This window comes from Lytechinus variegatus, chromosome 2, assembly GCF_018143015.1.
Source record: "Lytechinus variegatus isolate NC3 chromosome 2, Lvar_3.0, whole genome shotgun sequence".
Lineage (NCBI taxonomy): Eukaryota > Metazoa > Echinodermata > Echinoidea > Temnopleuroida > Toxopneustidae > Lytechinus > Lytechinus variegatus.
In genome coordinates, this window is record NC_054741.1 from 11745735 (window position 1) to 11762436 (window position 16702).

The window sequence follows — 16702 nt, forward strand, 5'->3', positions numbered from 1 at the left end:
GACATCACTCACTCACTATTTCTTTTGCATTTTATTATATGATATATGAAATATTTTGATTTTCTTGTCATTGTCATGTGATATGAAGTTTCATTCCTCCCTGACCACGTGGAATTCCATTATTTTAACATTTTGTGGTTCAGGCAAGGAGGTCCTAATCGTCAAATTCCTAAAAATTGAAATATTGTATAATTCAAACAATAAAAAAAAAAAGAAATAGTGAGTGAGTGACATCATCGACTCTCTCATTTGGAAACTGGCTCGTTCATATAACTATTTTGTTAAAAATAAGCAAAACTTTGAAATGTCATAACTTTCTTATTTTACATCCGCTTTTGATGAAATTTTCAGCATTGTGCTTGTCTGATATTTCTCTATTGATTCAAATCAACATTTTTCTGAGGTGGACTTGACCCTTAAACTGAAGTTATCACATTTACAAGGACTGCAGAAGGGTAATATTACAACATGTAGCTGTGACCTTGAACTTTGACCTTTTTACCTAAAAATCAATAGGCTTCCTGGGATCAATGCTAGCATTATACACACCAAATTATATTAGCCTTGGTTCTCTGTAATAGCTCCATGGTTAAAGAGAAATTCCAGTAGTTGCAGTAAACACGATTTCATGAGAAAGTCTGTAAAACAAGGCTTAATTGTCAGTATATCATCGAGGATCTAGATCTGGTACAGTTGCATTAACTGAACTTTGTGAAATTTTGAAATCTACGCTGAAAAATGTTCACACCGAAGATCCCCAACACAGATAAGCGCAGGTGGGACAATGTATAATTATTGCTTAGAGCGTTGGGCCTACCCGAATCCTGTGCTTATTTGCTGATTTCTCAGCAATTACACAATTTCTTCCAGAATCATTTTGCACATGCGTTTTATTTATACAGACACTTTGGTGGTCATTTCATTGATTCTGTACGAAATCATTTAAAATCGTTACCAAAACTAGCATTTACCTTTAAACTGAAGTTATCGTGTTTACAAGGACTGCAGAAGGGTAACATGAAAACATGTTAGTGTGACCTTGACCTTTTGACCTCAAAATAAATTGGCTTCCTGGGTACCATGCTAATATCATACACTCCAAGTTATATGAGCTTAGGTTAAGACAAACTGAAGTTATCGCGTTTACAAGGAAAAGTTAACGGACGGACGGATACCTAGCGTGATACCATAATACGTACCGTAGGACAGGTGTATAAAAAGAAGTATTATGGAAGCAGAAAGGAAAGCAGGAAAGGAAAATGAGGAAAAAAGGGAACGAATTACTCATGTTTCCTAAAAACATAGGCCTTCTGGTATGTTTACAAGAAGAACTTTTGACAAGAAAAAACATGGCATTTTTCAATTCAAAGTCAAAATATCAATAAAATATTGGACTTACATTGAAGAAGTCATAGAAGGACACATGTTTGACCTTGGGTCCAAACTCTGCCTCCTCATTCCGGAAGAAAAAGAAATTGGTTAGAGCAGCGTCAAGAAGCTCAGGACGTCTACGGGACAGTTTGACGAGGTTAAGCCTCTCACGACGACTGTCCCGCCCCCTCCAGAAAGCTTTTTCTGTCTTGTTCTCCCATTTTGGTCCAGTGTTGGCTTGGACAGAGAGCATGTCCAGAGATACTCTGTCAAAAAAAAAAAAGAGTTACTCCAGTCAACAACATCCTTGGAGAAAGATCAAGGCCCCCCCCCCCCCCCCGTTTCATAAAGAGTTTAAACTATAGTAACTTTGCCATTATATAGCAACTACCATGGCAACAGGGCTCAGCAACCAATCAAAATCAACATTACTGTGGTAGTTGCCATAATGGCAAAGTTACAACCGTTGTAACTCTTTGTGAAACAGGCCCCCGGTGCATTAATTGCCAATTGGTCTACACTGCTTCGTCTACTTTCCATCAGGTTTCATCCCACATGGTCTTATCCCAATTTGTATTCAACCAGTCAAACCTTGTTCTTACGATACGTATTACAACTAGTTCAAACTGGAAACCGGTTCAGGAAACCAGTTTGAAAGATTTCTTTGCTAGCATTCCCATTTGATCAACCAAAAGTGGTTTTCAAAAGCACTTCACATTAAGTGATCTTGTTGCTATGAAAATGCTCTCAGCGGGGTGACATGTTTCACACGAAATTCAAAATAGCAACGTAGACATTCTTTAAACAGAGTGTGAAGCAGCACGTTCAAAATGTGCGAAGATCGCTTCCTGAGGAACGGTTTTGTCTTCTCTTACGCTAAAATCAGTTTAACAAGGCAAAGCGATCTTGAAAACTAGACCGCTTTAAGTGTTCTCATTACACAACTAGTTTCCACTGAACTAGTTTCCAGTAAACTAGTTTTAGGATGGTACAGCTTTCGATTGTCTGCGACTGCAATATAGTCCTAGTTCACCAGAAGTAGTGACACCGCTCGTTCAGTATCACGTTCATACACTGATGAAAACAGTTTTGATTTAAGTCAACGTACCCGTACCAGGCCACAGCATATACCAGCGTGAAAGCGGTTGGCCGTGGGCCGATGCTTGGCCGAGAATCAGGCATAGCATCATGCTACGAACCAGTGGGGCAACTGTGGGTGCAACATTTGCTCTCTTGCGCAAAAGGCGATAATGTAGTGTCTGAAAACAGGACACACTAAATGTAATTGGAAAAGCTGGTAACAAGCAGTAATTTGCAGTTTACCAGCCCTGCTGAATCAAGGCGGCTTCATTCATTTTTGCTAAGCTTGGATGACACCATCATGTACGAACTAGCTCTCGTTCGAGCACTATGACACTGAACGTCAAAACCCTTAGATACAAGTCACAGATTGGGGCAGTGAACGAGAGGGCTCATCACAGATTACTTCGCGCAGGCACAGCACTCCGAAAATTCCTTAATCTCGTACGTCCACATGGCTCGTCACAGAAAACGAAAGGTCTCTAATAAGAACAGTCTTAGTCTCGGCCTACATGTTCCATCTAATATCCACCTGGTCTACTACTATCATTATTTGAAAAAGAGCAAAATAGTACGAACTTAAAGATGAAATGGAAATTATACCATCTGGACACTAGACTACAAGAAAATTGGGTATTAGACCAAAAGAAGTTTAGACAAATTGACAGTTCACTAATAGGCTTTTTACACAGGATTTTCTTAACCCCGACTATCGCTAACCCCGTACTATCCTTAACCCCGTACTATTTATTTTCCTTTTCACACATGTCAAATTGTTTTTGCTAACCCCGATAAGGAATGCTTGCTTTTTACACACGAAACTCGCTAACCCCGACTATTGGTAGCTCATGAATATTCACGAGCGCACTGAGGGGTCATTCGGGTCATATCCAAAATCGCTGACTTCTGGCGCGCGCTTTTTTTTTCATCGCCGTGATCGCTGTTCATGAATATTCATTATACTTACCTCTGATTGGACAACAGGGCCGGCTCTGTTGCGGGGCATGAATGGGAGCGCTTAGCCCACTTTCGTTTTACACATGCGATCTTAACCCCGTACTATTGCTCTTAGCACCGCAATTGGTGGGATAACCCTGCTTTTTTGCAGGGCCAAATAATCCCGTACTATAGGTGGGGTTAGCCCACTTTGCAAAAAACGCTGTGTAAAACGAAAGTGGGCTAAGCTTAACCCCGTACTATAGGTGGGGCTAAATTGCCATTTAGCCCCACCAATAGTACGGGGTTAAGGAAATTTTAGTCTGTCTAAAAAGGTATAAATGCCTTTAACCCATGTGGTATCAGACAAAGATACTACAAGGGGAAGATCGGACACTCGATTAATGTTCATGGGGAAGGGTGCCCACTCGTGTTGAGTAAGTAAATATTTGCACATCGGCACGCTGCTGTGTATAAAACATATGGAGGAAATGAGAAAGGGAATTTTGGAGATAATTTTACAACCCAGAAACCTCTGAAAAAAATCTTAAAATGTAGAATCCTCTATTCCTTCAACCCTTCACCATTTTTCTCATGTTTTGTACACAACCATATCGCGATACGCAAAGGTAAAACAGGTTGTTACTCAACGCTGTGGGGCGCTCTTCCCAAATGTTTCATTACGTGGACTATGTACTGTTCAACCTTCCCCTTGTAGTATCTTTGTATCAGATTACCGGTACTGGAGAAATACACCTAGTGAATATAAACCAGACTTATTTGGGTGTTCATCAGAATGAAAGTTTCTAAATTCATACATGGAACCACAATCAAACTTTGTGCTAAATCATGGAAAGGAAAATATAATGATAGCATGTTGTTTATACTGTATTCCAATGTTAAAAGGGTTCCTTCCTCATGCATGTTTTTTCTTTTTTTTTATTTTTGCAACTGTTCACTTTTTACCATCAAGATGAAAATTGTACCTATTTTCTCTTTATCCCAAACTCTCTCTCTTCCTCCCATGTGTCTGTCTGTCTCTTTCTTTCTCTCTCTTTCTGCTTAAGGAATTACAATCATTTGCCAATACGCAAGAGAACCGCTGCCCATCCCTCTTTGTCAATGTTTGTGTTTGTATTGTATGAGAAGACTATATCAAACATTGGTCCATCACTCCATCCAAGACAAGAAAAAAAAATCCTTGCCCTTTCTCTATCCTTCATGGCTTCTGTTATTTTCAACATTCCTAATAATTTGTGGATAAGACAGGAGAATAACTTGAGATGATGTAGTCAAACCTATTGACTGCATACCACCAGGCAAGAAAACAGCTCTTTTTGAAATAGCTTTCAAACAAAACAAGACTAAGATCAGCCCTCTTCATTCATAACAAGCTTAACTTCGTTATTTACACTATGTAGCACTCAATTAGAGATGCCTTTGTACAACTCTCTTTTATTTCCAATGCATATTTAGACATTCCAAGGTAATTTGACTGACGGTAACTGATCAAAGATATTTTCTTATGACTCTCTTTTATTTCTGATGCATATTTAGACATTTCAAGGTAATTTGAGTCACTGTAACTACACAGTGTTTGTAAGATCTCAAAACAGACACTACAAAAAAACACATAGGTTGATTAGGTGATTATAACTCATGATAATATCAATTGAGTGCATCTTCACAGATGTGAATGAAGGCACATACAAATAGTTAGTGGCAAGCTAAACACTGCACTAAAAGTTAGAGTTGATGAACTTTAAAGACTTTAATATAATACTTTGAGAACCCTTTCAGAACCAAAGTTAATCCATACAATTCATATTAAACCATGTCAAAACCTATGGTACAAATTCATTAATGTGAATTATATTGGAGTATACTATAACATTCCACTCTTACATATCAAACAGAAATGTCTCTTTTTTTTAATCCTTTCAATTTTTGGAAAATTTGGAAATACCAATTGAGTATAATTAGCACCTTTGTGACTTTATCATTGTCAAATCTGAAATATAATCCATATCAACTTCTAAATTTTCAAATACTTTCTCATCAGACTATCGTATGAGATCATGGACCAGGTTTTCTTCTAATTTATCTAAGAGCGGATATGGCAGAAATGCATGCTTATTTTGCTAATTGAAAAGTTACTACCAAAATCCTTGAGCACATGATTTGGATTCTGTTCCCACTCATTCAGTGATTATCACCTAAGGAATAATCCATGAAATGATACATGATTTTTTTAAAACATAATCTTTAGCACCGTTTTCATGAAATAAAAGCAACCATCAATGTGTGTAAATAGGCCCCCCCAAAGAAAAAATAAGTAAAACTATTCAGTCTCTTTAATTTAAAGGGGAAGTTCACCCTGACAGTAATAAAACCAGAAAATTTAGAAAAAAAAAATTTCGTGAAGGTAGGCCTATGTCCAGACCTTCATTTTTGAGGAGCACGATCGCGCTGGTGCTCCTACCGCGCTCCTAAAAAAATATGGAGAGCAAATAATCACGCTCCTAAAAAAATATTGCTAAAATTTCACATTTTACATCTTTAAATCCATGAAATGGCCATCTATTTTCCATAATTCCTTAAAATTATTTTTATTTAGTTTAAAACCATCAGAAAATGAAAAATATTCACCTCTTTCCCGACTCTGATTTGAACTCGGTAATTATTGTAGTCCCATATGTAGATTTTCATGGCAACACCATTGAAGTCTTCATTTGGGACTACAATATTTACCAAGAGTAAGTTCAAATCAGAGTCAGGAAAGAGGTGAATATTCTTCATATTTATGTTAGTCAGGGCTCCACACTAACCCATTTTTTCTACTGGTCCAACCTATTCATGTCGGACCAGTAGATACCCAGTTTTTCAAATTTTTACTGGTCCGAACCTAAAATCTACTGGTCCCAAAAAGTAAAGAAAACATTTTAAAAAAGGCGCAAGTTTATTTTTCTAGCCTTTCGTGACCCCCCCCCCCCCCCGTAAAACGAAGGAATGAAGGACAAAAAGAAAGCAAGACAGAAACGAAGAGAGTAAGAAAGAAAGAAAGAAGGAAAGAAGGAAGGAAAGTCAGAAAGAAAGAAAGGATGGAAGGAAAGAAGGAAGGAATGAAGGAAAGAAGGAAGGAAGGAAAGAAGGAAGGACAGTAAGAAAGAAAGGATGGAAGGAAGGAAAGTAAGAAAGAAAGGATGGAAGAAAGGAGGGAGGAAGGAAGGAGGGAGGAAAGAAGGAAGGAAAGTAAGAAAGGATGGAAGGAAGGAAAGGAGGAAGGAAGGAAGGAAGGAAGGAAGGAAAGAAAGAAGGAAGGAAAGTCAGAAAGAAAGGATGGAAGGAAGGAAGAAAAGAAGGAAGAAAGGATGGAAGGAAGGAAGGAAAGAAGGAAGGAAAGAAAGTAAGAAAGAAAGAAAGGATGGAAGGAGGGAGGAAGGAAGGGAGGAAAGAAGGAAGGAAAGTAAGAAAGGATGGAAGGAAAGAAGGAAGGAAAGGAGGAAGGAAGGAAGGAAGGAAAGAAGGAAGGAAGGAAAGTCAGAAAGAAAGGATGGAAGGAAGGAAGAAAAGAAGGAAGAAAGGATGGAAGGAAGGAAAGAAGGAAGGAAAGAAGGAAGGAAAGAAAGTAAGAAAGAAAGAAAGGATGGAAGGAGGGAGGAAGGAAGGGAGGAAAGAAGGAAGGAAAGTAAGAAAGGATGGAAGGAAAGAAGGAAGGAAAGGAGGAAGGAAGGAAGGAAGGAAAGAAAGAAGGAAGGAAGGAAAGAAGGAAGGAAAGTCAGAAAGAAAGGATGGAAGGAAGGAAGAAAAGAAGGAAGAAAGGAAGGAAAGAAGGAAGGAAAGAAATAAGGAAAGAAGGAAGGAAAGTAAGAAAGAAAGGATGGAAGGAGGGAGGAAGGAAGGGAGGAAAGAAGGGAGGAAAGAAGGAAGGAAAGTAAGAAATAAAGGATGGAAGGAAGGAAAGAAGGAAGGAAAGAAGGAAGGAAAGGAGGAAGGAAGGAAAGAAGGAAGGAAAGAAGGAAGGAAGGAAAGAAGGAAGGAAAGAAGGAAGGAAAGAAGGATGGAAATAAGGAAAGAAGGAAGGAAGGAAAGAAAGGATGGATGGAAGGAAGGAAGGAGGAAGGGAGGAAAGAAGGGAGGAAAGAAGGAAGGAAAGAAGGAAGGAAAGTAAGAAAGAAAGGATGGAAGGAAAGAAGGAAGGAAAGAAGGAAGGAAAGGAGGAAGGAAGGAAAGAAGGAAGGAAGGAAAGAAATAGAGAAAAAAAATTAAAAGAAAGATTGAAAAGAAAGAAGGAAAGAAAACAGGAAGAAAACAGAGGAAGAAAGCTTAAACTATTATCATAAATAATTTGTTTCTTTTTTGGCTCAATTAAAATAGCTACGAAAGTCAGAAACCAAGTGTATCAACACACACATAAATGCATATGTGGGGCTATATGTATTCAGACGATACCACCCGAGACCCGATCTGTTTGAACCAAACAGAAGTGAAAATTTACCCTTTTACTGCTTACAGATGACAGAGTTACTCCAATTTTTAGGAAATATGGACATTATAAGAGCCTTTCATGAGTATGAACCGTGAATTTTGACAGTTCTGTGAGAGATTTCTGCCAGAGTTTAGCCAGGCTTCGTTCGTGCGGCCAGTGGAGAATTCACCATGTGGATTGTGTGGCTGACTACATGTACACTGTCCGCATGCTGTATAGTACTCTAGTAACACGTGCGATTCATCCTGTGTGTATTCTGTGTGTGAATTGCAGAATTGAACGGGGGAAATGGTTTGCTGTGAATTTGACCATTTCTGGAAAAGTTATTGGCCCAACAATGGTTTTTATTACTGGTCATGTCGGACCCTTAAATCTTGCTATTTTTGGAAAAATTACTGGCCCGACAATGATATTTTTTACTGGTCATGTCGGACCAGTAAATCTTCCAATTTCTGAAAATCTACTGGCCCAACAGCGATTTTTACCGGTCTGGGACCGTCGGACCGCCGCTAGTGTCGAGCCCTGTGTTAGTTTTCAACTAAATCAAAATAATTTCAAGGAATTATGGAAAATAGATGGCCATTTCATGGATTTAAAGATGTAAAATGTGAAATTTTAGAATTTTCTTTTCTTTAATTTTTTTTTTTTGCAGGAGCATGATAGTTTGTAAACGTATTGACCCGGGCCTAGTTTCACCACAGATTAATTAATAGCTACACAGCTATTGCATATACGATGTTACGAAAAATCTACAATTTATCATACATGCATTGTATTGAATTGATTTGAGCTCCTCAAGGAGAGCGATTCTGAGGAGCTCAATTGAGCTCCTCAAAAAAATAAGGAGAGCTATTTATTGAGCTCCACGAAATTATAAACGTGAATAATGTCATGATGAAAATCCATCAAAGACTAAATTCCATTTTTTCTGGGAAGTATTTTTTCCTCATAGATGGGGACATGAAATGATGTGCCTGATATATCCACCACAAAAACAAATTCACTTTCATTTTTTTTTAACTGCACCTTGAGAATTCACATCACACAATCTATGGAGGTCTAGATTCTAGACGTCGGTGTACTTGTTATTTCTTTCCATTTGCTTCATTCTCCATCCCCTGCGCGCCTTTCCCAGTGATCGCGCTATCCCCTCTTTCACGCCCTTCATGGGAGGAAATCGTGCGGATGTTTTCTTTTCCGGCGTAAAGGTCGAAGATTGTGTTATTGATCAACAACATAACTGAAAAGTAGAACAGTCCTGGCAAAGGACTAAATCTATGGAGGAGCTGCTTGCCTCCGATGCACAAAAACAATTTGCTAACATTCAAAGATAAAAGAAGCAGAAAATATAGTTGTTAAATATTGTAATTTTACCTTGATTATGACTTTATGATTTAATAAAACATACAAATGTAAAAAAAAAAAAAAAACAGAAAATAGAAAGAATACTGGTGAAGTTTGTATAATAAAACTTCTCTTCAACTTCTTTCTATTTTTTCTGCTTTTATTACAACCAACTTAATATCATCTGGGTGAACTACCCCTTTAAGATGACTCCAAAACACTGAGACTCTGTCAGTTGACACTCTTGTCAAGGAAGGAAGTAGAATGAAGTAAATAACTTCCATTTGGTTTGATTTCAGACACAGGAAGGAAACAGATTTGAAACTCTCCCTCAAAAATTAACAAAGTACAACTTGGCAAATTTCAGTCTTGCTTTAGAAGAGTTTATTTCCATTTTTATATACAGGTGTTAATGCCTGTCTAAATGTTAATAAAAACTTTACTCCCACCCTAAAATACAGGGATTAATGCATATCTTAAGGTCCTTACGGCAAAGGTTAAATAATGTGAAATACACTAATTTAAAGGACTGTTGATGTATTTAATCCATAGTTCAGAAACTTTGTTTCCACTCTTACATAAGACGTTAAATCATATCTAAAGGTTCAAATACCAAAGGTTCAATGATGTGAAATACACTTGCCGCCCTTTCACAAGTTACAAAAAATCGTAATTTGAATGATGCTTTCAGTGAAAAAATAAGGATAATGATGAATTTTTAGCACCTGTGAAACCAAACTAGAACATTATTAGAATCACGAACACTAATCACAATCACAAATTAAAATTTTACTCCGGATGAGAATTCCAGTTAAGTTTCACTCAAATTATGGTATGAATTTTGCATGTGAAAGGCTTGACCTCCAAACATCTTTTTGGGGGCGGAGCTTACCTGACCTTTCAAGCACTTCCAAAGATAATACGGAATTCAAATCACAGTTTTCGAGTGAGCGTGTGAAAGGCCCCATGATTCTAAAGATGAATTGCAATCATTACCATGATGATTCAAGATTCACGTTTGAAAAGGGTCTTATTTAATAGGACTGTTGATGTATTTAATCCATGGTTCAGAAAACTTTATTTCCACTCTTAATAAGATGTTAAAACATGTCTAAAGGTTCAAATACCAAAGGTTCAATGATGTAAAATACACTTATATATTTAAAAGGACTGTTGACGTATTTAATCCATGGTTCAGAAAACTTTATTTCCACTCTTAAATAAGATGTTAAAGCAAGTCTAAAGGTTCTATAATGCGAAACACAAAATGTATACATAAAAGGACCGGTGATGCACTTAATCCACTGATTTTTGTGTAAGTTTAAATTTTACCCATATGGTTTCAGACCGCCTCAAGTTTGTCAGATCCAGCATGGACCTACCATGGTCCCAGGTATCATCTATGCAGGAAATTGACCCCGATCAGAAAATACCAGGTAATTTTGGCAGTGTGAAAGCAAATTACGTACAGTATTACGCGCAATCTTATATCTAGCAAGCTCTCTTGGTCATGTCTGAATTATTTGTAACAATTATCTTAAAATTCAATGATATCATATACCATCAGAAATCACAAAAATATATATAAAGATAATATCTTGAAAGTTTCAGCCAATTCTGTGCTCGAGAGGTGGTTTGATACATACAATAGAAAAAAATGCAGTTATTTTCATTTTGGCTGGGAGCACAGCCAAATCAACTATTCACAGTACAAACATAGCGCTGCAAAATATCACTAAACAATTTCTGTTCCCTATCGACCTCACCACATGAAGTGGAACATCAATAGACATATCAGGAGGGGAGCGGGAGCCGGGGGGGGGGGGGGGGGGCACTCGACCAAAAAAGTGGTAGGGGTGTGCCGCCAGCGAGACAAAAACGGGGGCCTTGGAGCGGGCTGATTGTAAAAAGGAGGGTCCTCGGAACGGGCTTCGGAACTACAAATGTTTGTGAAAACGGGGGTCCTTGGGACGGATCGCCAGCGTACGTGTGAGTGCGTATGCATCCCTATGGAACGGGCATGCGTGCATGATGCAGCTATCGCGGCCTCCGCCGGTGCGCTCGGGCAGAGGTGTTGGTCGGACAGCGCTCTGCGGCCGCTTTTCTCCAAAATTGCAGCCCATCGGAACAGATCAATCAGATCAATGCGACTGGAACGGCGTAACGAAAAATATGCGAAGCTCCGGAGCGGATTTCTTTCTTCTTTTTTTTCTCGATAAGAAGAAAATGCTATGCCTTGGAGCAGCTTTCTTTGTTCTTTTTCTCAGTAAGACAAAAATGCTATGCCTTGGAACGGAAATTTGAGTGTGAAAATGGGGGTCCCCTCTGCGGCACATACCCACTATGCATTATATACTGAGTGCCCCCCCCCCCCCCCCCGGGTGATAGCTGAGGTTTTTTAAGAAATGATATCTCACCTCTGATCAGAAACTTATGTAAAGAATTCTTTGAAAAATGGGCAAAAATACAAAGCTATTTGCAACCACACTTCATACTACAGAGCCTGCCAGACCAAGGTTGCATGCAAATATATATTCAGAATCTGATACATTTGAGATGGCATACCTGCAAATATTGACTCTATCATGAATGAGGAGTTGGCATATATGGTTGAATGTTTTCTCTTCTCAAAATAAATCTGTGTTTGATTTCGTAAGTGGTACTTTTCTGCTTGAACGAGCATCACAGTCACATTAACAATAAGTGTGGAGTACCGGTATTTCATTGATCATGCATACCTAAACATGTTCTGATCATTAAAATAATTGGTTTGAAATAAATGTATTGTGAACAGCATTCATAGCAGTTACATGTGAATGTGTTATTTGGCGTCAAACTGTATGATGGGGCGTAATTCTTTGCTTCTTGCCAAATAATTGGTACATGTAGCATATAAGTGATTTACAAATAGCATGTTAACTTAACATGAGCCAAGTTACACTGAAATTTTGTTTAAAGGACAAGTCCACCCCAACAAAAACTTGATTTAAATAAAGAGAAAAATTCAACAAGCACAACACTGAAAATTTCATCAAAATCGGATGTAAAATAAGAAAGAAACTGTATTTTATTACATGAAATATGAAATATTTTCTCATCATTGTCATGTAAAATGAAGTTTAATTCCTCCCTAAGCATGTGGAATTCCATTATTTTAACATTTTGTGCTTCAGGCAAGGAGGTCCCAATTGTCAAATTCGTAAAAATTGAAATATTGTATAATTCAAACAATAAAAAACAAAAGAAATAGTGAGTGAGTGACGTCATCGACTCTCTCATTTGGATGTAACTGGCTCGTTCATATAACTATTTTGTTTAAAATAAGCGAAACTTTAAAATGTCATAACTTTCTTATTTTACATCCGATTTTGATGAAATTTTCAGCATTGTGCTTGTCTGATTTTTCTCTATTGATTCAAATCAACATTTTTCTGAGGTGGACTTGACCTTTAATATTTTGGGGCAAAACGAAGCTACTATTTACAAGGCACATATTGCATTGATTGACAAAAGACCATTGCCACATCTATAATCATACACGCATTAGCTCTATCTCTCAAAAGTTTGATCAAAAGTTGTAATACTGACCCATTTTTCTCTGCCATCCCCCCCCCCCCATAACAATGACTACCCTCTCTCTGTCCTTCCAGATTTAAATAAGGGAAGATCAAAAGGTGTTTAAACAAATGCCCAGTCAAAAAAAAAAACTGTGGGATATTTGCCAGTGTGAAAGCAAGTACTTGCGATATCCCCCCCCCAAAAAAAAAAAAAAAAATCTCAATTAATAAGTTAGGAATTTCTCCAAGATCACTTGCAACGTGAAGGCAAATTATAAATTGGGTAAGGCAAAAATAATGCACATCTTTTTTAATAAGAATGCAAAAGTCAATTGTTACAAACTCACTTATAACGATGATAATTTTATCTCTTTCAAACAGATGTAAATGCATCTAACGAATTATTTCATGTTTCAGCTCTTGACAAGTGATTGCAATTCACAGGTATTCTCCTGATCTGGGCAGGTGTGAATTTACCTTGAGCCTTGTTTTTTTTCAGCAATTACGGGGAGGGGGGGGTGTTTAACACACAAAAAAAATGAAGTGTGACTGAAATTGCACTCAAATTCCCAATTGCATATTAAAGGCATACATGAAGGACAACATATCACACACAGCATTGCTTAGAAGATCACACTCGTGATGCACTCTCGAATATCGTGGGCAACAAGGCAACATTTTTAGTCAGACTTTCCCTCTTTGTGAAACAAGCCTAGCTATGCCACATGTAAAGCCTGATTTAGCAACTGCATACAAGCATAAAAACCTACATCACAGCTACTGATCTGATAGTCTGGAAATCTTGGTTCATGCAAGGAGTGTTGAAGCTCCTTGGTTCACGATTACATCGCTGAATGCCTCACAAATAGTGCATTTGCACTCTTGCCAACATCCTGTCAGCAAGGTTTAAAAGGTTGGCCTTTTCTCCGGAGGACTACCAATTTGCTGAAGCCTGATTTTTGAGGGACTGTTCATCTTGAGAAAATCATTCTAATCTTATTCAGATGATTTCTTTAATTCCCTTTCTGTGCTGTGTCCAAGGCCCTATTGCATAAATGTAATCATGGTAACTATGCCAACCAATGATTACCTTACATTGAACCCTTGATTTTGATTGGCTGCTGAGCATTGTTACCATGGTGTTACAGTTAACATTTGATGGCAAAGAGTATCGTTTTGTTTCCAATACTTGTTAAGGGGTGCATTTTCAGAATATGGAATATACGTGTTTAGGGTGCTTTTTGAGACCCCATGGTCGCGCATGGTATACACTCGCCAATGGAAGTGTTCCCCCCCCCCTGGGTTCAAGGGGTCTCACAAAAAGAAAAAAAATGATGAAAACCTTTACTGAAGTTTGAGTGTAACTTATGAATAAGTTGTAGATTCGCTCTTTTTACAAGACACATTAAACACTTGAAGAGATCTGCAATCTCTGATAAGAATCCTGATTAATGCAAGACATCTATTGGCAGTTCCATATGTTTATATAAATATGCAAATATGAGTTGGCAATAAGTAGAGCCAATTCACATTTTTTTATCAAATCCTAAATGGCTACATCCTGTTCTGAATGTATGGACATGTGTACCATAACACTGATTAAAGGGAAAGTTCACATACAGGTGCATTTAATCACCTCGTAATTAGAGGGCCGTATGTTTGAATCCCACCACGGCCTAGCGTCCTCTGGCATAGCGTTTACCCACACTCTCCATCCAGGTGTTAAAAGCCCTAGTTCCAAGTACGATGAAAAAGCTTACGTAATATGCCTAGAGTCTTGGTCTTCTTATTGGAATGTTCCCCAGGGAGTGGAAAAGAAGCATACATTGTGTGTGGGGGTAATAATGATTGCACATAATGCACTAAAAAAAATAGTACCCAACATAAATCAACTATCATTATTATCATTTATTAATTTTACTAGTTAGAAACACAATTTGTGACCCTTGTATACAAAAGTTTCATTGGCATTAAATCATGTCTCAGGATAAACTTTGCAGGCAAGAAAGTTTATGTCCATAATATCGCTTTTAGACTTGACAATCCTGTAAAATAACAAAATCTTACTTCTTTTCTTAGCAACCAACCTATGATCAAACATGATTTCATTTTGGGAATTTTAGAATAATAACCCTTCAGCTGGATGAACCTTCAGAGTCCAGGCTTATGATCCTTCGGAATATCAAACCTTCAGAATTTAATCAACCTTCAATATAATGAACCTTCAGAATAACGAGCTGTGCAGTAACCAAGGTAACAAGAATGGAAATTATTTTGCTCTTTCCTAACCTGATAGCTCAAGAATATGTGATTAATGTTTGCAACCTAAGCATCGAGGATCGAACGCAGGATCAAAAGTCAAATTATCAAGACTCTGAAATGATAGATCAATCTTGATACATACCTTCCCATAGATTCCAGTGTTGATTCTGTGATGTCATAAGTTGGTAGGACAATGTCTCTTGTGTCCGTTGATCCACACCAGGACAGGATAGGGAGAGGTCCATCTTCAGGATCCTTCTTCTCTAACGGCCAATCTCCAAGGTTGATAAAGAACTCCACATCTGGAACTTTGACCTACAAATTTCAGAATTTAAATAAAACATTGATTTTGAGCTTATTTCCTCCTATACAAGAAACTTATTAAAATAAGATACTTTCTTATCCACTTTATGGGAGTTTATCTCTATAAAGTATCATTATAATACTGAACCTATCATTAAACTTGAACTCTCCTTTGCTGTCACAAACATATCACCTGAAGAATCATCAGTCTAAATTGGAATCAGTTTATATTTGTCATATCACTCATAGATCATATGAACATGTACATGTATGTCCTAAAACAGTTATGTTGTGGACAAAATAAGATGTTATTGTATGAAATTTGTGAGCTTTCATGATTAAATATTTATCTGATTTTACTTTTGATTTGTGATCATAAAACCACTTCACAAGCATGGCATTCTGAATGGGCTGGAAATTTTGGGGTGTCATCTTTATTTTCTAGTTTTTTGATATCCAATCAATAAAATTTGTATAAAAATGAAGACGACCCTTTTAACAGACAAAAATAAAAACATAACTGAGTTAGAGAGAGAAAGAGAGAGTACTGTAGACATCCCAAAATTCAAATTTTCACAAAGAATCAACTGATAATATTCAGATATTTTAATTGATTGTCATGCTCAAGTAAAAAACAATTAACATTGGCATAAAAATTATATTCTGGATGTTAGTATATAAATAATACAATATATAATAATTACAAAATTATGGCATTAAATAATATATATAATACAAAATGACACAACCACAATACAAGATAATACTAAACCAAGCCAAACCTAAAGTAAGATAAAAAAAAAGGATTTCAAGGGCACTATATTTTTGTAGGGTTGGAATGTTAAAAGTTACCCGTATTCAAGAAGTTTTATGATTCACATTATGGACACTTTACCAAAGCAATCAATTTCAAAATCAAATGCAACTATAGCATAATTCTTTTAAAAGGATGGTCCGGGCTGAAAATATTTATATCTAAATAAATAGAGTAAAATTCAGAGAGCAAAATGCTGAAAATTTCATCAAAATTGGATAACAAATAACGAAGTTATTGAATTTTAAAGTTTATCAATATTTTGTGAAAACAGTTTTACCCACATCAACATGAATATTCATTAGGTGGGCCGATGATGTCACACCCCCACTTTTCTTTTTCTTATGTTATTACATGAAATCATAAATGTTTCAGTTTTTCGTACATCTGTAAATGTGTCTCCATTATGATGAAATAAGTTGCGGCAGTATCTACTATCTAATGCACTTAATAATCAGTTGTCAATCCAGTTGTTTTAGTGCTTGGTAGAAAAACTGTGACTAAACCTAATTGTATATAATAAAATACGTAAGAATAAGTGGGGAT

The 16702-nt window shown here is 37.1% G+C and overlaps 1 protein-coding gene across 1 annotated transcript in view; it reads right to left on the reverse strand.

Annotated features, from left to right (window-relative positions):
• LOC121407323 (protein O-glucosyltransferase 2-like) overlaps nucleotides 1-16702 on the reverse strand; it is a 42686-nt gene that overhangs the window by 8438 nt on the left and 17546 nt on the right. Inside the window, exons 5-6 of the mRNA XM_041598360.1 lie at nucleotides 15182-15354; nucleotides 1400-1637 (exon numbers count right to left, since the gene is read on the reverse strand). Of these exons, the coding sequence (XP_041454294.1) occupies nucleotides 1400-1637; nucleotides 15182-15354 (411 nt within the window). The remainder of the gene's footprint in view (nucleotides 1-1399; nucleotides 1638-15181; nucleotides 15355-16702) is intronic.